Raw genomic sequence first — 27677 nt, 5'->3', positions numbered from 1 at the left:
GTATGTAGCTAGGTTTCAAAGAGAAATTCTCAGGACCTAAAAACTAACAGCATCACTCTCTCAGCATCCATTTGCCCAAGAATTTTCAGCTCATTAGAGATTTCAGTCCCTATAGCTAAAGCATTTGTCAGGTCAGGAAAAAAAATTAAAAAAAAGAAAAAGCCTGGCTTTCTTACTGTAAAATGGTGAACAACATCCACTAGTTTTGGGACAAGAAATTTGTCAGGTCTGGACCCCAGATGAGCCTGCAGATTTTCTTTCTGACAATCTGCATCAGCCAGTGAGAGTTTGGTTTATTCATCCTCCTTACCTCCTCTCAGTTTACCCATTTGATAGCTCTGGTCTAAGTAGAGTCTAACACCGCTGCTAGTGCTGTTCATTGACAGGAAGGGAGAAACAAGCCCCCATATGCTATTTACTGCGTTAGTCAGTGTTGCTTCCTCAGAGATTAGTAAAATGCTTGATATATCTGGTATTGCAGGTTAATGTTAAATTCAGCTTATTCTGCACACTACATCTCCTTGTAACAGTCATTATTATGGTCAATCAAAACGTTTTGACGTATTTTTCTATACTTTTACTGAAATACTACAGATTTAAAAAATAAAATGTTTGCCTTGAAATTCACAATATTTTGAATTAAATACACACTTAGGGTACATCTCAAGGAGTTTTTGCTTGGCTGCAGCCCATCACCGTGGTCCCCATAAAGACTTAATCCACTGTAATGTAACGTGCATAAAACTGGAGGGAGAAACAAGAGAACCAATTTCTGAGATGACTAGCCCATAAAAGAGGTCTTATACAAAATTCCCACTAGCCAACACAGGAAGACATCCTGTCAATATATTTCAGGGACGTTATTTTTCAGCCAAAAAGTAACGGTTTTATTGAAGCAAAAGATTGTGCTTCAATCCTACACCCTGTTTTACAGCAAGGCTGTGGATTCTTTCAATCGATTTCCCTTACTGGAGAGCTGGCTCTATATAAATGGTATCAGTGCCTGGTCTTCCTGAGCTTCTAATATGGCCTAGATTATTTCCTGGCCACAGCAAAATAATTTTGGTTTTGTTTTATTTTTATTTTTTTTTAAAACTAGAGACAGAAAGATGTATGCCCTTTAGACAGGCTGGCCCATTCTAGGAATAAAGGGAATGCTGTTTGCCCTGGCTGCTGTTTCTATGTCATTTCTCTATTATTACTGTGTAGGTGCTAAAAGGGTTTTCATTGTTGGGTTTTAGTGTTTTGTGGGGTTCTTAATTAGTGCAGAGAGCAACTGGGGGAGAGGAGAGAGAATGAATGAGTACTGATATAAACTTAACCTCTGTAACTCTTTCAGCCATAGCGATCCCTACATAGAATTAGGATTTTAGGTAGGTGTGAACAACTATATCACAACTGTTCTCTTCATTAACATTTTGGGGTTTTCAGTTCAAATCCACCATCAATTAATTTACATTTAATTATTATGAAAAGCACTTTTGATCTCAGTGGATTTCAGAATAGATGACATTGAAGAAGAATTGCCTTTAGTTTAAATAAATCTCAAATGACTTTCCTGTTTGGGGACTGAACTAAATGCTATTAGTGTGAGCAAGTTAAATGTACAGAGGATACAGTATTTGACTGATATTGTACAGAAGGCGGCCTGCTCTCAGTTGAGGAATGCTCTGGCCAATAAATCGCAGTCGCTATTTTTGGCAAGTTTTCTTTTAAAATATTTAAGAAACGCTGTGGATGCTTTCATGTCCAAAAAGAAGTGAAAAGACATCCATTTTCAGAATTAGTCATAAAGGCCTCATATAATATTATAATGCCTGGCAGCTGATGCCTTTCAAAATTAATGTCCAATGCTATGTTGTTAAAAATGCAGAGTAAAAATCAGTCCTTCCATGATAGAGTTACAGTCTATGCACATTTATCTCAGAAGGTCTGAGCTGACCCGCTTAGTCACTGGAGCTCTGTTTTAGTAGCGTGTAGGTGTTCAAAAAGTGTTTACACCACAAAGCTGCCCCCTCCAGATGACACTCCTGTTGCATTCACAGTATGGTGACAGATAAACAGAGAACAAACAACTCCCCCACTAAAGACATTAAGCAATAAGCGCATAAGATTAATGTAGGACAATAATTGTGACAACCAGGAAAATAAGCAGTGAAAGTAACAATCTGTTTGCTTAAAGCATTTCAGCTTGTCATTCTCTTGCAATGAAATTAGAAAAAAATACAAAGCAACTAGCACTTCACCCAGAAAAATACGTTTCTGGAAAGCACCAAACAAGAACAAGGAGGGTTTTTTGGTGGAGTGTTCAGGGTTTTTTTCTGCGAATTGATTGCATATTTTTCAGGCAGGCATTTTATTGTGACAGAACACGAAGGGTTTACTACATACACCGCCCATTTACCTTGCCTTTTGCATTCAAGACTTCACTCAATCTGCTACTGCCATGGAGAAATTGTCTAGTCGCTAACATGTCCCGTTGGTGTGATTCACTAGATTTCACCTGAACTTAAATGTATGGTGGAGTCATGATAGCATTAATTAACCTGGTTAAAATATGATGGGAAAATACCTATTCAAAAGAACTTATTTCATTATCTATTTTACACCCAGTATTACGCTTTCATTTCTGCACTATTATGAGACAGTGAAACTTGCAATTTCAAGGTTCTTAGAAAGTTAGAATATATATAAAATAAGTTTATTGTAAGAACCTATTATAGGTTCCAAGTTTTAATTCAAAATTGAAAGTGCTTTTATGAGATGAAGAGGCTACTCCATATACAATGTGATAACAGAATTAAACACAAAAAAATTGCACAATACGTCATCAAAGAGAGGATTGTAAATTATTTTACAATTATTTTTTTAAATGTAAATTTGTCTGTAGCTAGTTACCATGCATATAACTCTTTAAACATTTTATGATTTGAGATATTAAGGAATCTATTCATTAAATAACATTTTCAAGTGAATGAGTTTAAAGCATGTGGTTTAGATTCCAAGATTTCAAACTGGCCAACACTTTTATGCCATCCCAAACCCACACCATCACCTTTTTCCTTCTTCTTCGGCTTACTTTGCAATAATTTGTATGTCCTCGCTCAGTCTGAAGTAAGTAAACTACAGACTGGGAAACATACTCTAAGAACCCAGCTTTTAGCTTTGACTCACAGAAGCAAAAAGCCTATCCCCAGCTGCTTCCACCTATTGTTCCACTCCTATTGCACTGAAATACTTCTGGAATTTGGCATAGCTGGAGATTAAATAAAATTATACAGCCTCTTCAGAAATGTCAAGATCCTTGAAGAGAAGGTAGAATCAGGACTTAAAAAGTCTTTTGCTTGTTATTTAAGCCATGCTTTCCTGACTAACCCCTGAACTGCTGTTCAGAGAGAAATTCAGGTTGTCAGCAACAGGGAAGATCTTTAAAGTAAGTGTGATCAACCATTGAAAATTTTACTAGGGTGTTTTACGGACTGTCAATCACTGACTGCTTTGAAGGCAGGATGAGATGGTTTTTCACTTGCTGCAAAAAGAGCAACAGAAAAAAACAACCCAAACCCCCAAATAAACAAACAAAAAAAAAACCAACAAACCCAAAGCAAACCAAAACCTGAGTAATGTCTTTTTAAAAAGTTACTGCCAGTACTGATACACTTCTCCTAGCCTCAGCTCGTCCAAGAGATGATCCCAGTAGGGCAACTGATGTCCAACCTGTCCTCTTCTGTTATGGTAGAGGCTGTATTTCAGTGCACCTCACAAACTGACAAAACAGTTTTACCTTGCACCCAATACTGCTACCTAAACTAAACTAGTAAAGTGAAATTATGGTTTCTGCTTTATAGAAAAACATTTTGAGTGTACAAGTCCTTTTTTTTGTCCTGTTATGAGTTGATCTAATAAAATCTTACATCTCTGACTGACCAGATCATGTCCTGTCCTCATGACTACAGGCACTTCTATAATTCTATTTTTGAGAAAGTCAATAGTGTCCCTGAACATACATTAGGTATCGTAACTGGGAGCTGAATCTTCTCTCTTGGCATAGGGTTGGGAAATTGATTTCTTGCTCCACAGTTTCTGAGAGAGAAGTAGGGGGAAAAATATATTCCTTGCAATATACTGATCTGATTCTCTTCCCTATTAGCAGTAGCCTCTTTCTATTACAAAGACCTATCTCCTAGTGATTACATATGGTATACTTCGCATCTGCTACTGCCAGCACAGCTTAAAATGGCATATGACAGAGTGCATGACAAAAGAAATCTGACAGAATCCCTCCATCACTGAAGAGTCAGCCACAACACTGAATATGGTCATGGTCAAAATTCTCACAGTCACCAGCTGTTAAGTGCAATAATCCAAGAAATACTTTGCAAACATTAATCCTGGTAGAAATGGCTGAGTGAACCCTGCTTGAGTTTTCCTTTGCAGAAATGTTGAGCAGTGACAATAAGAGATTAATAAGTTACAAGAAGAAATAATTAATTATTAGTTACAATTAAAAAAAAAAAAAAGGGATTTGCACATAATCTAAAACATCAACAAGAATGTTATTATATCACAAGCAGAAATGACTCTTCCAAAGAAGTTAAAGGAATGCTAAAGCACATTTTAATCACTGCACATTAGGAAAAGAAAAACTTATTCCAAATAAATCAAATTGAGTTTGAGTTTTTGAGTTGCTGTTTGATTAACTGTTCATTCTTATATTGAAAACTTGTTTCTTAAATGGGTTCATTTATCATTCTTGCTTATGCAGAAAAGGCTAGTGTAAAAAAAAAAATCCCATTTCATAGCAATAACTAGTTTTTACAGTTAATCTTTACTATTGTCTACCCACAACATGTAGTATTGCTTACCTCACATACAGGCAAGAAAATCCTTGGAAATAAAAACAGCTTTATAGTATTTCTTCCAAACCAAAACAAATGGGGAAAAAAAAACTTCATAGTAAAGAATTTCTCTCTCTACATGTGTTCAACAGGAAGATTTTGCTGTTCTTGAACAAAACCAAACTATGTAAGATATGTCTTTTGACTCCTAAAACAAGTATTACTATGACCAGCAGACTATAACTCTAGGGGGTTTTTTTAGGAAAGAAATGGAAGCCCATTACTGAGTATCTTTGCTATATGGGCATTTAGAAAAAAAAAAAAAAATCAAGTCCATCTTTCCATTCCTAACTTGGTGACAACAGTTGGATCTTAGTGCTTACGTGCTGACACAAGTCCCGTTTCTGGTATTTTTTTCTACATGGATAACACCATCTAGATTAACTTCAACAAAACAAGTTTCTACCTACACTCCTAACAGGAAAACAACACTTTTTTCCCTACTACAATTAATATTTGATAAAACATTTAGAATTGTCTTACCCAGATAGGAATTAAAATCATATTTTTCTGCTGTTTTTCTTGTTCTAAGCTGCATTTAAGCCATACAATGTAATTTCCCCTTCATATTTCTCTTTAAATCATTTAGATTTTGACTTCTATCTCCCCACAAAGTAACACTATATTGACATTTAATTCAAGAAAATTGACCTTTCTTTATTACCATGTTGTAACTAGATGCAGCCCTTTGTTAGCAAGCACTTTAATGTCCCATTTACCCCTATCTGCTTAGGAGTTTGTCATAGCAAGATTTCATGTTATTTAACAGAGTTGATTCACTGCAGGGCAGCTATACTTCGAAGAACTGGCACAAATAACTATGAGTTGGTGGTGCTGCAACTCCAACACTGTGCTGAACACAGTAAAAGATGATGGGAATCGTGTGAGGGCACTTCTCCAGAACAGTTCTCCATCACCACGCCACCATTACATAGAGTAGCTCATATAGCCTAAGCAGATGAATGCAAACAATAGGCAGGCTCCCACCTCTCGTTCTTCCAGCCTTCCCCCCTCCAAAAAAAAAAAAAAAAAAAAAAAAAAAAAAGCGGGGGAAAGGAAGGGGGCAGTGTGTAGGTCTGTCTTCACAGTTTATCAGCTCTTTCAGCATGTTCTGCACCCCACCTTCTGATTATATAAGGACACAAGCAGCCTAAGCTCAGCAAGTGATATGGAAGCTTGTCACTGTCCTTCGGTGTTTCCCGCACCCTGTATTTCTCATGTACAATAAGGGCTACAGCACTTCTTTGTTCTAGGACTCCAAGCATGTTCAAAGAGACCAAATCACCTTCTTGCAACTAGCAAGTCTGTCTTTTTCCCCTTCCTTTACATGATGTTACAGAAAAAGATGTTAGGGTCTTCTTCCTACCTTGCATTCCATCATTCCTTTATCACCTCACATTAGACTTCAGAAACTAAAGGAAGAATGTGACACACAGCATTCTGTAGGAATTTTAAAGTTTTACTATGACTTCAAATAAACACATCCCCAAAACCCCAAAACCACCCACACCACAAACACCATTGAACATCAGTGTTATTTGAACCCATAAGACCAAATACTGATTAAATCTTTTTATTAATAAAAATACCTTAGTATAAAAAATAGTTCATTCTGTACACTTAGAGATTGGACAAAGATGAAACTACACAGCAGGAGTAAAGTAAGATACTTAACATATCAATTTCAGGATTCCTGAAACTGTTTTCAGAATTATGTTCTTTTCTGTTCTCATGTGCCATGCATTTATTGCCCTTACCAAACTGTAAGCTTCCTGAAGCAGTCACTAGGTACACTTTGGAGTTATGTGTAACCATGACAACCATTAACCTATGATGAAAAATGATGGCTACATTAATGTTTGCTAGTGTTAGTTCATCCAGTGATGGAGAGGTCAGGTAGGTTTAGTGATAGTACATCAAAAAGTTGCATAGACAGTTTACAGAAATTACATCATCCAGTCAAATAACTTGTTACTTTCTATGACCTCATCTGCATTTCAGTCATACCCAGTAGAATAAACAGTCTGATGTACTGCTTTGCAATGCTGAAGACCAAATGAAGCTATGTTACAGTACCTTTCAAGAGCATGAATCATGACAACAGTAGAATTGGTTAATAACATTAATGTTATCCCTTTGAGTTGGACACTTTCCTAGATCTAACACATAACTAAGCTGACAGAGTAGTGAATATTGATGGGATTAACCACTTGATAACAAGTAGCTCTTTAAGCTACAAGCAAAACAGGTGACAGTACTCTAAAACAGAGCTAGGAGTATCAGCTCTGATTAAGGTTGCTCTTCTGCCTGGAAGATGTCAGTGTCCATTAGGATTACTGGTTTCTCATCTATCTCTTCTATCCTGTCATCAAATATCAACATGCATAGATATGAATGAAAGTTGTACCTTGTTATTTGAGGTTGGGATCTATGCACCCTGCTTGAACAAGGAAACCAAACTAATTACTGTTTTGTCATGTAATTGGGCTTTCTAAAAGCAAAGCTATCACCAAGCATTCTTGGAAACTTACTCCTTGTAACTGGTAAACAAGTAATTGATAGAAAACACCATATAGCAGTCCTACACTGGACTGCGTATTTTAATCTTGTTTACATCTCTGTGTGACAGCTGACAGAGCCGGTATCTTAAGAGTATCACCTACTGCAAAGTCATTCAATACACATGCTTCTCCTAAGCCTACAATATCTTACTTTTACTGGCATTTTTCTCTGACTGTCCAGATAAATCATCAGGATATTTAATCCTGGTAACTCCCATTAGAGACATCTCAAATTACAGCAAGTCTGTAATGAACAAGGTAGACCATGGACATGTCCATTAAGCAGTATCATTTAAACTACTGAAATATTTTGAAATATACTTTTCTGCTCTCCTAAAGGTTTTGTTTTCTTCTTGCAGCTGAACCCAGACATTAGGGAGATCCCAAGCCTCTTGGAAAAACAAGTCTGCACGTAGTATCTCAGTCGGTAAAACCAGCATGCTGTCCTATTCAGCTGTTGGTACTGCAGAAATATATATTAAAAGGTTATGAGCAGAATTATAAATGTCTTTTGAGGAAAATTTAATTATCTGCCTAAGTATTTTCGAATGCATTCACATCAGCTTTTTAATATAAAGTCAAATAGTAAACTGCATAAATGAGTGTGCAAGTGACACAGATAGAGGATTAAATGTCACTATGCTTACTGTGAAGTAATATGAGTTCACCTATTAAAATGAAAACATAGGAAGCTTCTGTAGCTGTACACTTGCAGTATCTTAAGTCATCAAAATAGCACTGCACATTCCAGATTATTTTAGCCGATTAAGACTTGTTTAGTAACACTTTGACCAAAGGGAAAATGGAATGAGCAAGTTATCCCCACCATAGTAAAAACAGGACTCACCTGCTTGCTGATAGTGTTTTTCTGCCAACAGTTGGTGGAGATTGTTCACTATGGAAAAAACTTTTTATCCACCAACATTTATCAATCAACTCAGGTAATCCTGCCAAAGGAGAAAAAGCCCACACCATTAGACACTAGCTGAATAACAAACAGGCAAAACCAGAAGACAGTTTGAAAGAAGGACACAGTACCATGAAATGCTTTGTCCTGGTCTGTAACATTCACAGCATCCGAACAGCAGGAGGAGCTGGAAGAAACACTGGATTCCGAGTTCTGTCTTGCTGTTCATGGAAAAAGACACACGTAACAGAAAGTTATTTGAGAGAGCACACTATTTCTGTGCCAAGAATTTTTCAGACCTGCTGCTATCTTGGAGGAAACAATCTAAAAAATAAATATACTTGGCTACAAAGTATAACTTCTATATTATAGACACCATTCTACTACAGTTGTTACATAAAAACTTTTATAGAAGTTGATCCCTCAGTCTACTTACTCTTCACTTAGAAGCGTACTGAGATCTGTTTGCATACCTTTCACTGAAAGCACTGACAAATCTTGTGATTATATACACACTGCTATTGAAACAAATGAGTCTGTTCTTGAGTATTTTAAGTCCAAAACAACCTAGCTGCTGTTCTTTGCGGTACAATGCATGCTAAACTCACACTACCGCATCCATCCTGCATAGAGGGATCCTAATGCACCAAACGTACTCTCAAACCTGTGATTATGTTACATATTTAGAAACAAAAAGTGTGACTTGATTTTGTGCTCTGCTAAGCCTGCAAAGTAAATATGAATTACAGCTAGAAGCCAAAAGTTACAGGCCTAATCCTTTTTGTACGTCATCTTTTATAGTTTTAAAAAGATATAAAAAAGGTATTACATACCCCTAATAAACAACTCTAAATAAGAACCAGAATAACCAGAAGCTGATACTCATTAAAACTTAAGTTCATTGATATAACAAAAAGCTCTTCAAGCAATTAAAAGCTACCGGGCAAGGCCACCCTTCTGCCTTCCAGTTTGTCCGGACACCCCCTGACTTTTCCCGAGCGGGAACAGCCCGGACATCTCCTCAGGAGAAGCTCGGGGGCCTCGGCCTCCCTCGCCCCGCGGCGCCCCCCTGCCGGGGACAGGGGACAGCTCGCGGGCCGCCGCGCACTTACTTCTGTAGTACTGGTTCTTGGCCAGGAGGCAGCCGGCCGAGGGGACCGAGGCCATGGCAGCGGCGCGGCGGGTAAGCCGCCTCTCTGCGGGAGGCGCCTGCAGGGGAACGGGGAGCGGCGCCCGGCGCAGGACAGCGGCAACGGCCTCGGCGCCCGCCGCTCACCTGAGTCGCCCCGGGAAAGCCGCCGCCGGGAGGCTGGGGTAGGCAGCGCCCCGCTCCCCTCCGCAGCCGGTGCCGCCGCCACCCCGGGCCGCCCCTATATAGGCCGCGGCGGCGGGCGGCCCGCCCCGGGGGCGGTGGGACGGGCCCGGTCGGGGCCAGCCCCCGGCACGCTGCCGCCCAGCCCCGGCCCGGCCCGGGACAGCCCGCGGTGGCCGCCGGTGCCCGGCCTGGTCCCCTCGTCTGGCGTCCCGGGTGTCACCTCTCAGCACTTCTCTGGAGCGCGCTGAGCGGGGACAGGCAGCTGCTGCCTTAGTGACTCTCCCAGCAGAGGGGCAGGGGAGAGGGGGGTGAAGCAGGGCCGGTACCTGTTTCAGTAGAGACTTTTGTTTTGTTTATAAACATGCACACGACTGTGCACATACCCTAGAGAAGGCGAGGTCCAAGGAATAGTCTCCACCCTCACGGTGATAGGTGAAACCAGTGACCATCTCAAGGCTTGGTACAGAGCGAGCTGTGTCACAGCTAGATCACCCAGGAAGTTTTTTCTTCCCACAGACAAACACAGCTCTTTAAATCACTTTCATCCTCACTCATGGCAAAACTTGTCCTACAGCATGTTTCCTCACCTTTCAGAATTGTCAACAGAAAAAGTAACAAGCAGTTTTGGCTGTTTGAGTTGCTCTTGCTCTCCAAGTTTCATCTGTTGTTGTGTTGGGGTTGTTTATTTCACAGCAGGGCAGCGGGCCGGAACGCAGGCGTGTGTAGTGCGTGATACTGTGTTACCGCAACGTGTCTGCCTGCTTGAACAGCGAGTCCTGGCTCAGATGACAAGGGCATGGCTCGTAATAGCTCCTGCCACATTTGTAAGGAATTACTCAAACTACGGCCCGCGGGCCAGATACGGCCCCCCAGGGTCCTCAATCCGGCCCCCGGTATTTACAGACCCCCCCAGCCAAGCAGCCGCAGATGACTGCCTGCCACTTCATCTGTGCGCCGGCCCCCTGGTTAAAAAGTGTGAGGACCCTTGATCTAGGCATTGTATTTGGCAAGAAAGCAGAGGTAAGTGGATCTGTTGTGATCCCTGTGAATATCCATCCATGTTGGAGCCATGCCAGCACACTCAGGAGCTGGGGAACACCACCTCTGTGAAACCTGAAATTGCTTCACTCCTGCATGTGTATTATTTTACTATATCATTTAGCTTTACATGGCCATGTACCAGGTTTGTTCCAGAATCCTGTTTCATGCATTGCACTGGAATAGAAAGTACTTATTTAATGAGAAGTTTACCACCATTTCTCCCACTCTCTCTGGCGTTATGACCTATCTATTGTATTTTCTTCAAGTAATGCACTGAATACTACAGATTTTGCCAGTGTCTTTCCTTCCATAGTTATTTTGACATAGTGCTTCTAAAATACCAGCACACTTATTTTCAATCGCTGCAAAACCAAAACATGTTATTATCTTCAGTTAACAAGTGGAAATTCCGAGATCCAAAGGAGCTGCGACACAAAGCTTAGGTGTCTTATATGACAGCAGTCTAGGACATCATTTTGTTATAACTATTTAGCACTATGCCACACTTCGTTTACCCACTTACAGCTCTCATTCACTTCAGATCCAGATTTAAGCACTCAGCATGTTGATAAATCAGATTCTCATCAGACATAGAAAAAATTGGTTAGTGGCCACCTTATGATAAATGTAAGTAACTCACATAGCATCAATTACAAACTCAGGGGCAAGGTTATAATTTCACTTCAAGACAGCATTCAATTGCCTTAACCACTGACCTGTTCTTTTCTCTCTGGAAGCCTTTACTACATTCACTACTCAACTGCTGTTACAGACATGAAAGAAGTCCTACTAAATGCACTTTATAATCTCTTTAACTTCACGAGCTCAGTTCACATCCATGCTTCTTGCCAAAAGAGGCAGGGGCCCTATGAAATAAGTAGTACCTAATCCCCAATTTTATAAAAATGCTTTTAACAGAAGGAACATTTTCAGCCTTTTGACTGACTAATATTGTGAATTTAACAACAGCGTTCATTTAACATTTGTGTATGCATAAATATAAAATGGACAAAACACAGAACTATATGTCATCCCATGAATCATAGATACTTATTAAAAGTGTAACTTGTATTTTAAAATGAAGTCAATATGACACATTAAGTGAATAAATACCCCACCTAATCCTGATTACCTGGTAGAACCCTTTTTTAGACATTAAAAGTAAATAACCTCAGTCACAACAACAAAAACAAGTCTATATTGAGCTTCACCTTGGAGCTAACCTGTTAATTATTCACTAGACAGGGTTTATCTAATAAACTCAGATACTCTTTCAGTTCTTGGAATATCTGTGAGCATGATGCCAATCTTTTTGGGGGACTTGTTTTTGGTGTTTTCTTCCATGCATTTGTATGACAAATTTTTTACCTCTCCTTGTTGCTTAACCTTGTGGAAGAGTAGTGCAGCACTGGAAATTGTGCAGTGTTGCATCATGGCTGTTCATACATTCAATGACTGTATGGGTACTCTGACATAAATTTTGAGAGAGTTATGAACAATTTCAGTGAAAGTATTTTTCCACAGGCACATATATTTTTCCATATGCAGAAAGGTACATTTGTGGCACGTGAGGGTAAGGTATTCCCTCCCCCCAGGTTTCTGCAAGAACAGATTTTGCACATTTTCATTGCCCAGACTTATTGCCCATCTGCAATTAACATTTCAATCAAAATCTGTACAGAAAATATAATTCACTCTTATTTGAAGGGAATTATGCCTTAATTTGACAGTATGACTCTCCATGAGAAGAATTAACTTCCCAGGTTAGTATTTTGTAATGGGCATGTTAACATTTTCAGAGAACTTTCAGAAAGGTTTCTTTCATGCATCTTTCAGTAACTAACTATTCGCTATCTCAACAAATTGTTTTGCATATTTGTTCTGTCAAATTTTGAAAGGAGTTTGTAAAAAGAGGTTTGCATTAAAGAAATCAAGTATCTCTACTATGTAAAGTAACAAAGCTTTGCTATGCAAAATTAGTTATCAAAACCTGTTTGGTTTCTTAGCTACTTCCAAGGACCAGTGCCATCACTTACCTTTTTAATTCATTTGTTTTACTCTTCAAATATTCCTCCAAGCCAGACAGCTCTACAGGAATGCAGGACTTGTATAGCAAAACCAAGAGGAACTGAGGAATTGATAAAGAATTAAATGGCAGCGTGCAAGGTGGCAGGGGTATAGAAATTTATGTTGTAAGTAACCAGTGAAAGAGACAGTGCCATAGAGTTGCTGGGGAGAGCCTGAGCATAAAAGGGACAGAAAAAGCTTTTCTCTTCACCACTGCAGTGTGTGGCACTGCTGCAAATCATCAGCTTTGTAGTAATGAGCACTCCCAGTAGTGAAGTGATTGCTTACTGGCAGTTCTGGCACTTTAAAAATTATTATTCCTTTTAATCCGCACTACAAATGTGAATGGAATACTCTGACAAAAAAAAAAATGGAGAATTTTTTTTTTTTTTTTTCGTTCCTGACCATTTAAGATGCCAGATGAGATGACACTGGAAGCAAAGGGTAACTAACTTGAACTCTAGACTCCCTGCAGCACACCTCTGAATGATGCACATTACCTGAAATGTCAGCAAAAGCAGGGAAAACAGATATTTTGACCTATAAACGGCACTGCCAAAACACTGGAAAAGACTATACACATTGCTAAATTATTAGCACAACTTTATGCACTTACAGTTAAGTGCATCAGGTTTTCAAAAGGTAACAGTTACAAGTTTCTTCTCTTCATTGAGTTCCAGATCCTTTGTAGAACTACGCTCATAAGAAAACAGACATTTTAATGTGTGTCATTTTAGCTGTGTTTTAACATTTAATTGAAACACATTTTTCTTTGGATCCAGACACAAGCTGCACGAGCTTGATAACTTTCTCCCAGCAAGCTACATCTTCTACATCCTTCTAAGGAGGCATGTGAATACTTGCACTTTTTTTGTTACTTTCATCTCTCAAGTATTCCAAAGAAGTGTTAAGGTTCCAGCATGACCTAATATAGGGGTTATAAATTGTATTCCTACAAAACAGAATATGTAATTAATGGAATATGATTGAATAAAGCAAAATTGAAACATAGGCCTGTTTATATACCCCTTTAATATGACCCTGGAGACTGATTGATATATAGAGATGAGAAGAGTTGGCTTGTTAATCAATTTCACATCCAGTACAGAGATGCAGGGCCAAAACCATGCATATTTTAGTATCCTTGTCTATTTTGGAGTTTGTGTGTGTACATTAAAATGCACAGTACTGTTTACAGCATCCACTTTTTCCAATCACTGTAAACAGTACTGTGCATTTTAATGTACACACACAGACTCTGCTCTGATTCTCTTCTGTACCTGCTCTTTCTCTCTGTCCTTGCAAGTAGCAAGGATTGAGTCCCACCAGATTGAACACAACCTGACACTTCTGCAAAATCGCTTTAGGTGTTTACAGCCTAGCATACCCCACAGTGTATAGACACCGTTCCTCAGCACTGAGGTGTGACACTCTTGGCATCCTCATTTCTTGGCTAGTTGCTCTGCCACCAGGCCAGATGCTCTAAATTGAGCAGCATGAGGTTCAAAAGGAATCAAGAGGCTTGTGAACATATTCAGAATTTTACAGCTCGAAAATTTCCTGTTAGCCTAGCAACAGAGCTGGCCCAGGCCAGCATCTACCACATCACATAGCAGAATTGTTTCAAACTCAAGAAGCCAAAGATAGCATACCTGTATGGCTGGGTTAGAACCAGCTGTCAGGACAGGTTATATCAGGAAGGCACGTAGGAGCCTTACACAGTGAAGTGGCTGTGCCCTGTAGTCAGGTGACCTGTGGTCTCTTTGATGGGGGCGTCACTCTAATCTCCCTTCCCCTGCCCCATCTCCTGAACCCCAGTGCTAACATCATACTGAGTACAGTGAGGGTGGTTAGGATGTTTGAGAAGTGTCCACCTGCCAGGTCATATCAAAAAAACCTACAGCCCAGCCCATACAACTGTCCTGCAGGTGTTGAAGGACCTGTCCATTGTTGTTCATACACAAGCTTCTGGGAAGGAACCAAACTTTAAAATGTACACTGCTGGAGGAAGTTACTGCAGAGAGTGGGAGGTCACACGTAGGAGCAAGAAAAATGGCAGTTGCCTTGGCCTTACATAAGTCACAAATGTCCACTGGTTTAGTGAAAGCCATGTTATCAGGAGCACCTAGTAGCCTGCATAGATGGCTCATTCTACCATCTTGCTCTCATTCATAGCACTTTTGTCTCCTCCAAAGCCACTACATAGTAAACACACACATGTCCTTGTAAGTCTCAGTCTGCTCCACTGCAATAAACAGAACCAGCATGCCATTATATACCTTCTCTGTTTTCTACAGGGACATCTGAAACATCATGAAAGTCTTAATCCATCACAAGTCAGATCAGCCTGCAGAGAGGCACAGTGAAGGAACACTGAGACTGTAAGACTTCTCATGCAACAATGTCGGGCCAGATCCTTGTTCATTATGCTTGCTATTTCCTTCTTCTCCCACACTTTAACCAGGTGACCTCAGAAGTGCAAATATCATGACCTGCCATTTTTTCTGGACTCCCGCACACTGAGAGTTTCTCTATACTAGTAGTTTAAGTATGCTTGGGACCATTCTTTGGCCGTGAACACAGCTGGTATGGAATGGTCTATACCCACACTGCTTTATACTGCAAAATAATATGGTTACATCCAAAATGATCTGTGAAGGATTGTCTCTTGTTTGTGTTAAATCCCAAGCTGCCTGGGAATTTTTGGGGAAGGAGCCAGGGAAAACCCTAAAGACATTTCAGAGCCTTTCTGAGATTTTAATAGTACAGACAAATAAGTTCTGTTCCCTGACATTAACCTAAGGTCCAGCTAATTTTATGTGATATCACTGGTGCTTAGTGTAAGAGGTCCAGAGCCCAATAAGCTTGCAAACAAGTGAGTCTTTCCTAGGCATTCATTTGCAAATTTACCATATTTAACATTAGGGTGTAGGTGGCCAATTACAGTAAGGTTATTGCTTTTCTTTAGGCCTTAATAAATCTGTTGTGGTTACTGTTTCCATCTCCACACATGCTGCTGGTGGGAAGCCTTTTGCCCAGGCTGCTGTAAAGCTGTCTGTACACCCCCAGTGCCAAGTCTTCTAATACAGCGAGAGCTGGTGAACAGTCCCATTCAGACCACGAGGGAGGGCTTTCTGCCTGAAACGTGCAACATGTCAGCAATGAAAAAGCAGAGAATAGGCACTGCCAGTCCCTGCTTCTTTGGCAACTTAGGAGCAAAAAGGAGAGAAAAGAGCCAGACAGGCAACTTCTTTGGGAGAACATTAGTCCCAGACTCAGTCCTACCTGACATGATTGCTTGAGCCTCTAGGCATGACATACAGACCTTGCACTTCAAGTTGCCTCCATGAAAAAGCAAAGGTAGCCCAGCTGGGCACCTCTCAAGGTAACAATGCCCGGGATCCAAGCAGAATTTACTCCAACCACAAACTCATCTCACTGGCAATGAAGGCATAGTTGGCAGTGTTTCCTGAAGCTGAAAAGAGAAGATGAGGGGCTTCTTCAGGTCCCCTTTTCTATGCATCCTCTTGTTTATGTCTAGGAACAATTTTAGATATGATTTTTTGTGCTATTTGCTATTACAGGTTGTGTTTGTGTACCGTGCATCTTATCTGCATGTTCTTGCTCTCCTATCTTGTGCGTTACTAAGATCATTTTGTGTCTTTGATGTATTTTTCCCTTTCCTGTTTGAATAAACGTGTTTGAACTGTTAAAGGCATGTTGATCTCTTGTTTTTCAAAGTTATTATAGGGCTCCTAAGTCTTCATCTTCTTGCATGATGAGCTGCTGCAAGGCAGTGCAGCCAGCTCCCATGGGGTTCAGGGTACAAAACTAGAAGACAGCATAAAAGGCAGAGAGAGGAATTGCAAAAGCCAGAGAAAGGTTTTCAGAAAAGCAGAAAGCAATGCAGTCCCACATATGCACTGTGTTTGTGAGCTGCAAATTTTGCTTTAAGAGTCAGAGGTACCCCTGTTCAGGTATGCCAGACCTCAAGATCATAGACCAGGGGTCCTCAAACTTTTTAAACAGGGGGCTGGCACGCAGATGCAGTGGCAGGCAGTCATCTGCGGCTGCTTGCTTTCCTCCCCCCCAACACCCGGCGAGGGGGGGTGGTGTCTGTATATACCAGGGGCCGGATTGAGGACCCTGGGGGGGTGTATCCAGCCTCCAGGCTGTAGTTTGAGGACCCCTGTCATAGAACCATAGAATGGTTTCATTTAGAAGGGACTTTAAAGACCATGTAGTTCCAAGCCCCCTGCCATGGGCAGGGACACCTTCCACTAGACCACGTTGCTCAAAGCCCCATCCAGCCTGGCCCTGAACACTCCCAGGGATGGGGCATCCACAGCTTCTCTGGGAAACCTGTTCCAGTGTCTCACCATCCTCACAGTAAAGAATTTCTTCCCAATACCTCATCTAAATCTACCCTCTCTCAGTTTGAAGCCATTCCCCCTTGTCCTATGCTCCTGTAAAAAGGTCCTTACGTGCCTTTGTAAAAGGACCTTCTCCAGCTTTCCTATAAACCCCCTTTAGGCACTGGCAGGCTGCTATAAGGTGTCCCCAGAGCCTTCTCTTCTCCAGGCTGAACAACCCCAACTCTCTTAGTCTGTCTTCATAGGGGAGGTGCTCCAGCCCTCTGATCATCTTCCTGGCCCTCCTCTGGACTCGCTCCAGCAGGTCCGTGTCCTTCATATATTGGGGGCCCCAGAGCCGAATACAGTACTCCAGGTGGGGTCTCGCAAGAGTGGAGTAGAGGGGGAAAATCACCTCCCTTGACCTGCTGGCCACGCGTCTTTTGATGCAGCCCAGCATATGGTTGGCTTTCTGGGCTGCAAGTGCACATTGCTGGGTCATGTTGAGCTTCTCATCCACCAACACCCCACAGTCCTTCTCCTGAGGGCTGCTCTCAATCCATTCTCTGCCCAGCCTGTATTTGTGCTTGGGATTTCCCTGAGCCATGTGCAGGACCTTGCACTTGTCCCTGCTGAACTTCATGAAGTTTTCACAGGCCCACCTCTCAAGCCTACCTGGGTCCCTCTAGGTGACATCCCTTCCCTCCAGCATGTTGACCACATCACACAGCTTGGTGTCATCAGCAGACTTGCTGAGGGTGCACTCAATGCCAGTGTCTATGTCACTTACAAAAATGTTAAACAGTGGGTTCCAATACCAACCCCTGAGGAATGTCACTCTTCACTGGTCTCCACTTGGACATCGAGCTGTTGATCATAACTCTTTAAGCGAGACCATCCAGCCAATTATTTATCCACTGAGCAGTCCATCTGTCAGATCCATGTCTTTCCAGTTTAGAGACAAGGATTTAGAGACTGTCATGCAGGTCAGTGTTAAATGCTTTGCACAATTCCAGGTAGATTACATAATTTGCTCTTCCCTCATCCACCAACACTGTATCCCCATCATAGGCTCTAAAAGAAGATCTGAAGGTCACAGTCTTTGGTCAGACTGGAGGAAGAATGACCTGCTTTCTGTTCAAGGCAGGGAAAAGTTATGATTCATAGAATCATAAATTAGTTTGTCTTAGAAAGGACCTTTAAAGGTCATCTAGTCCAGCCTCCCTTGCAATGAGTAGGGACATCTTCAATGAGATCAGGTTGCTCAAAGCCACATCCAACCAGATCTTGAATGCTTTCAGGGATGGGTCACCTAGCACCATTCTGGACAACCTGTACCAGTGTCTCACCACACATCATAAAAAATTTCCTCCTTACATCTAGTCTGAATCTTCCCTTTTTTAGTCTAAAACCACTACCCCTTGTCCTATTGCAACAGGCCCTACTAAAAAGTCTGTCCCCATCTTATTTCTAAACCCCCATTTAAGAATTTAAATGCCCTAATACAGCCTCCCTGGAGCTTTCTCTTCTCCAGGCTGAACAACCCCAACTCTCACAGCTTTTCCTCATAGAAGTGCTCCAGCCCTCTGATCATTTTTGTAGCCCTTCTCTGGACCTGCTCCAACACGTCCATGTCTTTCCTGTACTGAGGGTTCCAGAACTGGATGCAGTACTGCAGGTATCTGCAGTATCACCAGAGCAGAGGGGTAGAATCACCTCTCTTGACCTGCTGGCCACACTTCTTTTCATGCAGCCCAGGATATGGTCGCCCTTCTGGGCTGCAAGTGCACATTGCCAGGTCATGTTGAGATTGTTATCAACCAACACCCCCAAGTCCTTCTCTGCACTGCTGCTCTCAACTAATTCTGCACCCAGCCTGTATTGATATGAGGTGTTTTCCTGGCCCAGATGTAGAACCTCCCACTTGGCCTCATTGAGCCTCATGTTAATCCTTCTTGAACTTGTCCAGGTCCCTCTGCTTGGCATCCCATCCCTCAGGCACGTCAGCCACATCACTCGGCTTGGTGTCATCTTCAAAATCCTCCCTGGTGAAATGTATTAGTGGGAGAAGGAATTTATCCACCAATCTTGGTTTTCCTAGTTCTTTCATTGGAGGCATAGATAGCCATGAGGGAAGATTCTTTATTGCAGGTCTTAGCTTTCTTGCTGGCCAACCCAGAGTAACCATAGAGGAGAGGCTCTCTTGTTTCCACTGTGCTTCATGGTCCTAAGGTGTGCATAAGGCAGGCAGGCAGGTTGGGATTAGTAAGCGGATTACCGAATTCTGCAATGAAAACCTACAAACACCCCACCAAAGTATAATGTGGATGCAATTGGTTGGTGTGTGTTGGAACTCACTGTTTGCATGCCACAAGCCTTGGGAACCTGAGGGCATATTCACTGCTACTAAAGCAGTAGAGATACAGGTTTAAAACAGTATAAATAAGTACAGATTTACAAACCTAGAAACACAGAAGAGGAAGTCAAAGAATGGCAAGTGGTCCTTTAATCCAGTTTCTTACTCTGTAGGACATTATTTAGCAAGGCACTAACAAAAACACATGAATCACTCATCATAGAGCTATGTTCTGTAATGATTCTTAATGAGATGCTAGTTAACTCTAAATAATTCAGTTGAGATGTGTTGCTCCAGTCCTTTGCCTCTCATGGGAGGGTCAACAGTGACAGGTGTTTGTCTACTTACTGTGACAATGAATCTTATCAAATTTGATGCAGAATCACAGAAATGGACGTTTAGACTGATGGGCTGCTGATGGAGGGGATCTCCTTCAGGTAACTGGGAGGCTGACCATGCTCTGCTGATGCTATAGGTACCTGTCCTCAGAGTGATTAGACTCTGTGCTTCCAGAAGACTCAACTCTGCATATAGCTGTTTGACACAAAACTCCTGGCTCCTTGACCTTCACTCGAGTCTTAGAGCTTAAAATATTCTCAGCCTTGTAGAATCCATTTCTCTCTGAGAAGAGAACTGAGGGCTACATGCAGCCTTGTGATTTCAAGAACACAAGTACCCTTGTAGTATATTGGTAGGGTTTGTAGCAGGTTTTCTTAGCAAATGCCAGTATGGAAAAAGCAGACTTAGACAAGGGTCTGAAAAATAGAGTTAATAGTGTAGTCAAAGTTTTACACAGCTAAATTAAGTTCACCTATTTATTTTTATTTGGTCAATGCTCTGTCTACTTCTTATCAGTAAATCTGGTAGACAGAAGGTTGTTAGCTACTTTCTGATTTACCAGAGACAAGAATTATAGGCTAATGATAGGCTTCATTTATCTTCATACCAGTCAAGTACAACAGTTATAATATGGTTTTACAAGGGTTAGTGTCAGCTATGAGAAGTCTGATCAGACAGAAAGTGCACAGCCTATTTCCTTCACCCTGCTGATGTGCAAGTTTTTCCTCCATTTTGCTTGCAATGCAGTTAACTTTTAAGTTTCTGGAATGAATTTAAATCTACAGATCCTTTATAAATTTGGAAATTTAAAGCATTTCACATTCCATGTGAAAGTTGACTTGGCAGCAATTGAATGGTACACTAAATTATCACATATGAGATCACAGATTAGGATTACAGTTTGTTCTCTCCATCCCTCCTTTTTCCTATCCTCTTTTATCTGTGGCAATCAAATTTGCTCCCTTTGAAGAATTTTGTTGAGAAGAACAGGAGTTATAGAAGACCATGAAATTACAGAAGACTACTAAAACTGCTTGTACATCAAAGCTACCAAAGGTATTGTAGAACACATAAAATTTTATAATGGAAGGAGAGGTAAAATGAAACAATTACTCCAGTAAAACCAGAAACAATTAGCTGATTGTTAAACCTTTGAAAACGTCCTAGTGGATATGATACAGGACATATGTCTGTCTTGTGGTAATGTTTAGAGAACTAAAATATAATGGCAGGCTCAAAGTAATAGGACTAGCAAATGTAGTGGAAATGGTATTGAAAGATGTACAGATTTGCCTTCAGAGACAGTCAAACTGATCCAATCTGTTAAATGCAGTTTTTTGAAAGCCTCTAAACATTATAGATTGTTCCTCCTATGGATAAATTGATTTACTAGTTCATGATTAAAATCTCCCAATGTCATAGATGCCTCCAGCTTGGACCCTTAGCCAGAAAATGAAAAGATGAGTATCGAATAAGCATTTAGGGTGAAAAACAGAGGCTTACTGCCTTGAGATGGAGGATGACACAAAGAACAAGATTATTGTTAAACCTATTGCAGTTTCCTGGCATCATTCAATTTTAAATGTCTAAGAGATTGAATATTCAAAGTCTACAAAGGAAATTAGTAGAGCAAACTTGGAAAAGTGATGACTCAGCTGACAAGATGAAAACTCCTTGAACTGTAATGGGCATAAGCCCAGCCCAGTGACAAAGAAAATAAGAATTCCTGGATTAATCTACCCCTTCATGTAGGGAGAATAAGTAAGTAAAGCAGGACATAATATGGCTACCATGGCAGAAAGCTAGATCAGAAGATGCCCTCAAAGCAAATGCTAACTTTCCTATATTCAATTGCCAAAATGACTTCCAGCTCTAACCTGGAGCAAACTAGATCATCGCCTTTTAAAATCTGCTTATGTGAGGACCTAATCATAAAATGATAGCACATCATACCCACATATAGAGCAAAATTTCTGTTGGGCACTTTTTGCCTTTTGCTAATGGTCATCTGGAGGAATCACAGCCAAAACCATAGTTTCACTAGAGCTGAGCATATCTATCTGAGTGTATCTACAAAAGTTCTGAAGAGACACTTCCCAGAAAGAGCTCTGGTTTTCAACAGGTTACATCAGTTATAAATTAAAAAGATGCAGTTAAATATTTACTGTCTGAACAGTAGGATTATCAAAAATATGTGCTGTCCAAAAAACAAAATGACAAGGGATGGACTAAGACTCTCCTTTTCCGTAGTTTGGTTTAGTAAGCAGGAGTTTTATTCAGAATGTAGGCATGTGTTCCCCCTTGCACCATAAAGAAAAGTCAATAAATAATTTGGTTTTTTACAGGAGCTGCAGTGATATATGAACCCTGACAAATACACAGAAATCTAGATACTTCTGAGGAAACAGGAATTATATTATCTGTGTGACAGGGATGGTAATGATATTGTTCTACCAGTTTATAAGAAGTTGAAAATCAAATCAAATAAAAAAAAACCTACCTGATTGAAGAAATGGTTTAAGAGTAACTAATCAGTATTCATCACAAAATATTACACATAATTTCAAACTTACGATCTGTTTTTTCTGTTTCGGTTTCTTTTTGCACACCAACCATTTGCAGTAAATTTCTATAATGTAACCAAGGCATTAACCAAATATATTTTCTGAAATCTCCCTTGTGATAAAGAAATATTATTTTACACTCTGCCAAGATAAAACTTACTTTAAAATAATGCTTTTAATACGTTAGTCATATCTGTACAAACAAGGTTTTCCTCACATAGCTTTCTCTAAAACTTAACATGGACCGTGCATGACCAAAACTATACAAATGCTGCAATTGAAACTGTGGTCTTTTCATAATCCTGTGCAATGCTCAGCACTAACAATTCACAAATCTCATGATCCAGACTTCTCAGAAGCTTTGTGGTAGAACCACATCCCCTGCAACACAGGCACCAGGCATGATGAAATCAAGGATAATGGTGGGTCTTAGCTCTGATATTATACACATACATTTCGTTCTTTCAGTCAGTGAGAAAAAAATACTGTCTATTTAATAACACAGTACCACTACTGTGGTTGATAACAGAATGGAAATTGCTATCTACTGATTCTCAACTCAAGTGGAGCAATAGATTTGTTGCTGTTGATTAAAAGTTACCATTTACAATGATGATAATGGTTATGATCAAATGATTACTTACTGACATATAAAATGAATCACTGTCATCAGTTCTTTCCTTGTGAAATAGATGTTGATGTGGTACTGTAGATAATATTCACCTGTGCAACTGGTATTAACTGGATCCATTTTGACAACCTGAGCAAGTGACTAAAGACAAAAGAAATGAGAAGATGCTATCATTTCATATATAGTCCTAATCAATCTAGAAGAAAAACACACCACATGAGAGAACATTTGCACTGCCAGCATCCGTGTTATGCTTACTCTGACTATGAAAAAAAAAAAAAAAGCCATCTGACTTTTATGTGGAAATAAAATACATTTTTCAAGTACTCACCTTTCTTTGGTACCTGAAATTATCTACAAGTCCCATTAAATGCTTGAAGATCTCATTATCATCCACAAATGAGCCACATAGAGTCTTGACCTACACTGTGCTTATGGAAGCAAAGCTCTGTTCAGGACAAAAGAATGTGATCAGATCCTGCAATATCTATTTCCAGCTCTGACAAATTCTATAAATCCTCAGTAAATAAAAAGCATCAAGCTCTAACAAGTGATTGAGGCTTCATCTCTACATCATTATTAGTTATGTTTTGCTGCTAGTTTTGTAATGCTTTCTGCTTTGCTTCTGTTTTTGTAATGCTCCAGTTGCTTGTATGACTAAAGAATAGTGGGAGCAAAAGAAGCCGAGAGAAGTGCTAGATTAATTTCACATATTTTTCTCGATACAAAAGCAGAGAATAGAGTATGTGAACTCAGCAAAATAATTAGAAATACCTAGAACTAGGTTAGGCAACCCTAAAAATGTTCACCTCAGCTTTGTTCATCTCATTTCCTTCAGTTAGACTTTCCAGCAGTTTAGCTCCTCCGTACCAGCCAAGAGAGAAGAGCTTATAATTGGCTACAAGTGTTCATATTCACTCCTTCACCTTGGAGAAAATGAACTGCTGTCAGCAATTTAAGGTGATTATCAATTCCCTGGGTAACATCCTGCAGCCACTAATCATAGGCTGTCCTCACTTATTAACAGAACAGCTGCTGCTAACCTGAGAGAGAGAACTGCTGCCACACGGTATTTGACCAACCCACTTTAAGCCTTTTCAGGACTGCTAGAAAGGTACTGGTGTGCCGTTTGAGAAATAATTGTTTAAAAGAACAGCTTGTTATTATACCTACAGTTTTCTTGTAAGCCACCTTTGGGAAAAGGTAATTCTCCATGTCTGGCAGAGCTTTGGTATTGGAGCTGGGATGTGCATGGAGAGGTTAAGGTTAGGCAAGCTGCCAGAACAAAGTAGTTTTGCTCAGCACTGGCTTCAGCTCTCATACATCTGCTCTATAACTCACCAGAGTGCTACTGTTGTTTTTTAGGACTAGTGCCTGGACAGAGACAAGTGGGGTATTTAGAAATATTTCTGAGGATCTGGATACAGGTATTTTTTTTGGTTTACCAACAGACCTCTATTTCTATAGTCTTATCAGGGAGACCCAAGGATACCAAACACCTGATGTTAAAGCATTTTTAAATGAATATTGTTGGAGAGATTCATTTGCCAAAAAAAACCCTATTTTTATTTTTAATATTTTTTATTTTAAAATATATTGAATTATATTTGAAACCTGTAACTTTATTATAAAAAGCTGTTTTCTAATTAGCTTATTAAAGAATGTATTCACAAATAAGACCAGTTCAAACCCAGTTGTTTAAATCTTTAAGCATATTCTTTTGTGCACAATTTTCAATATACAGAATTTCAGGTAATCATAGACAAGATAGTTGTGCGTTAGCCACAACAACATATAAAGCAGGGTTAGCTAGTCAGAGATAAACTAAAAGCCAACAAGTAAGAACAAATCCTATGCTCAGATACTGAACTTTATGCAGGTAATTACTGTAATTTTGTCTATATCACATATAGAGTTTTAGATCTTTTCATTCATCTGAAAGTGTAGTACTTATAATAAATACATAAAATATCATCCAAAGCAAACAACATTTCTGAGTATGGAAGCAGTGATTCAGATACAGTTCGTTGGTCTCATTCATTTTAATTATAGTCCAATCCAAAATTATATGGTTTTTATTACACCTTAGTAACTAATTTGCCAGAAGTACAAAAAATGAGCAAAAGTTAGATCAGGGAATCTTACTGCAGAACTGCACAATTTTCTTACAAAATATGGTTGCAAAAGATTGTTCTAATACTAATTTGTGTGAAAGTGTAAGCTATTTTATGGGTTTGAAATTGATATGAACTGTGATAGTTCTGAAATGGATAGCCTTCTGTAATTTTTAAAGCACTTTCCTTACCCTTGATTGATTTATTTAGGGTTCCTCTGTTGAGCTGTTTAAACTGAAGCACTTAGTCTGTGTCAAATGTTTAATTTGTGTCATAGTTAAATAAGCCTAGAAATTGTGAGCTAATGATGTAATTTGGTCCTACCACCCTCACTGGAGGCTAGAGGATTTCTACAAACACTGGAGCTCAACAAACGGGGTGGCCCTGGCAGCACCTCAGAAGCACAAGAGGGTCTGTGAAGCAGATATGTTCCCACTAAGTGAACTCCTCTTCCTGTGGTTTCCCTGCTGCACTATTCCAGGTACTAAATGAAATCTGACTCACCCTGTTCTCTGCACTGGCAGCAGGCTCAGCTTGGAAAGGAGTATCTCTTGGCTGCCTTATGGCTCCAAATTCCCTCTATGCCAATTTTCAGCATCTTGCCAAAAGATCATTAGAGTGATTTATTTATTATCTTTTTTTCATTTTGGGCTTGTAGGAGAAAAAGGCACAGTCCTAACAATCTTAAGCCACCTAAAAAATCTCACATTTTTTTATAGAAGTGAGGATCTGAAAGCAAGTATTGAAGTCTAAAGAAATCTGTATAAATCTTGGAAATGCATCATTAGCACTGGCCTTTTATATATATACACACATATTTGAGATACGTGGAAGCCTTGCAGGTAGGTATTTGCCTGTTCAGCTGTTTCTTCCATGGATCTGCAGTGCTGCAAGGCAAGCAAGCAGAATTAAGCCACATCTGCGCTTGTTCCCATGACCACAATGAAGAGGCCCCAGGCTGCAGCACCTTGTCTGTGTCTCCAGTTTTCTTAGTCTGCCACGGGCATGTTCCTGCTTTGTTGAGGATTAAGTTCTTAAGGCCATGAGTACAATCATGCAACATGCAAGCTCTTATATATCCTTTGAAAGACATCTCTGGCTCCTGCCCAGGCTACAGGACCTGTAGACCACTGACCGCTGTCAACTTATAGCGTCTGCACTCTTCTCAATGCATTATGGCAAGCTACAGCTTGTGAGGTTGACAAAGAACAAGAGGCAGCAAAAAGCTCCAGGTATCTCCAGATTCAAGGACAGTAAAACCCACCACCCTGCGTGGTTGCTGGAGGCCATTTGGCTACTGGCTCTCCTAGGCTGTGCTCTTCAAAAGTGTGCCAGCACCAGCTGAATATCTGCTGGTTTCTGATGCACTAAAACATGGCAGGTGCCACCATGAAACTCAGTTTCGCCAGGTCTCAATAATTCTGGGAATGCATCATCAGCCTCTCCTGGTGATTTACGTTATGTGTTGCTAATTTCTGGGTACAAAAGGTAACCTTACTAGGTCTATCTCAGAAACTGCTCAGTGCTGGAGATGTATCACACCTCTTTCTGTTTCCCTTTTCCCCATCTAGAAATGTATGGGCATTTCTCCTCGGAAGCTATTTCTGCCATACTGCCATAGATCCATGGCACGGCAATCTGGTGTTAGTAAATCTGTTGTGGCTGTGGATGTAATGAAAGTCTGCAGGCCACCACCATCTGCTCCTTTTCTATCTGGTGAAAGTCTGCACCATCCCGGACATTTTTGCTGTATTCAGGGAAAGCAGCACACTCAGCTGTTCTTGGTGGGATGTCGCGATGACATTTTTCACTAGCCAGTGTTCTGTGGGCAAGGCTAGTCCCTAATACAATCACATGGGCTGAGAACCCACAGGCAATTCACGCACACAAGGGTGAGCCATGTGCACATCTACTACAGGTTTCAGAATTACTGCACTTTTTTTCTCAAAACCAGAGAACACACTCATACCAACAAAATTGATATCTGTGGTATGTAGGTGTCCACCTGGGTGGTGCAGATAGTTGTCCCCTCTTCTGCCAGAAAACTCCAGTGTCCATGGGGACTTCAGCTACAGAACTAAATCTGAGTGGCAACTGAGGGGCAAGGGAGCCCGATATGTCCTTTCTATGAAAATGCTGTCACGTTCATTGTGATTTCAGTATTTGAGTCTGTGCAATTAGGATAGGGAGTTCTTTTCTAGCCTAAGTGGCTGTAGAAGTAAAAATGTTCAGCTAATTCTTCTGCAGATCCTCAGCAGCTTGATCCTACCTCGTTGGGCAGCTTTATCTGGGAGCAGTTTCTAATTGTGTAACTCAATTGGCCCTTCTTGTCATCAGTCTTCAAAAATGTTTTTAATTCAGGAGCCCCAGGCACTTTAAGTGGGGAAGGTCCAGCTGGTGAGTTATTCAGATTTTGTGTGGGAGTGCCTCCAGAGTTCTGTCCTCCAGTGGGTGCTTTCAGTCCACAGTCAGGAGCATTTCACAGACTGTGACATGGAAAATTAGGTTTTGCACTCTGGAGTGCTGCAAGAA

General features: G+C 40.5%; 1 protein-coding gene and 2 long non-coding RNA genes across 4 annotated transcripts in view; 1 reads left to right on the top strand and 2 right to left on the bottom strand.

Moving 5' to 3' along the window:
• Positions 1-120: 120 nt before the first annotated feature.
• LOC121085627 lies at positions 121-23049 on the top strand. The gene is made up of 3 exons (XR_005827133.1): positions 121-131; positions 3467-3469; positions 22124-23049. It is a non-coding gene; the product is annotated as an uncharacterized LOC121085627 (long non-coding RNA).
• On the bottom strand, positions 6456-9715 carry PPDPFL (pancreatic progenitor cell differentiation and proliferation factor like). Its single transcript, XM_040588482.1, has 4 exons — positions 9479-9715; positions 8498-8587; positions 8307-8406; positions 6456-7922 (listed from the first exon to the last, which is right to left on the bottom strand). The coding sequence occupies exons 1-4, from the start codon at positions 9531-9533 to the stop codon at positions 7910-7912; spliced, it is 258 nt and encodes an 85-aa protein (XP_040444416.1). The 5' UTR covers positions 9534-9715; the 3' UTR covers positions 6456-7909.
• The window catches only part of LOC121085626, a 29966-nt gene continuing 12889 nt past the window's right edge, over positions 10601-27677 (bottom strand). Inside the window, exons 1-4 of one of the 2 annotated variants that reach the window (XR_005827132.1) lie at positions 23841-23993; positions 23363-23479; positions 23045-23172; positions 10601-12850 (exon numbers count right to left, since the gene is read on the bottom strand). This is a non-coding gene — a long non-coding RNA (uncharacterized LOC121085626). Of the gene's footprint in view, positions 12851-23044; positions 23173-23362; positions 23480-23840; positions 23994-27677 lie in introns of those variants that run through there. The other variant, XR_005827131.1, reaches the window with a different exon arrangement.

Source organism: Falco naumanni, chromosome 3 (assembly GCF_017639655.2).
Source record: "Falco naumanni isolate bFalNau1 chromosome 3, bFalNau1.pat, whole genome shotgun sequence".
NCBI classification, from domain to species: domain Eukaryota; kingdom Metazoa; phylum Chordata; class Aves; order Falconiformes; family Falconidae; genus Falco; species Falco naumanni.
Note: the sequence above shows the minus strand (reverse complement) of the source record. Positions and strands in the feature narration are given on the sequence as shown.

Coding starts and splice junctions, on each gene's coding strand:
- PPDPFL (XM_040588482.1), bottom strand. CDS start 9,533: ATGGCCTCGGTCCCCTCGGCCGGCTGCCTCCTGGCCAAGAACCAGTAC. Junction 8,588..9,478: donor CAAGAACCAGTACTACAGAA/GTAAGTGCGCGG, acceptor TTCCATGAACAG/CAAGACAGAACTCGGAATCC. Junction 8,407..8,497: donor CCAGGACAAAGCATTTCATG/GTACTGTGTCCT, acceptor CTCCTTTGGCAG/GATTACCTGAGTTGATTGAT.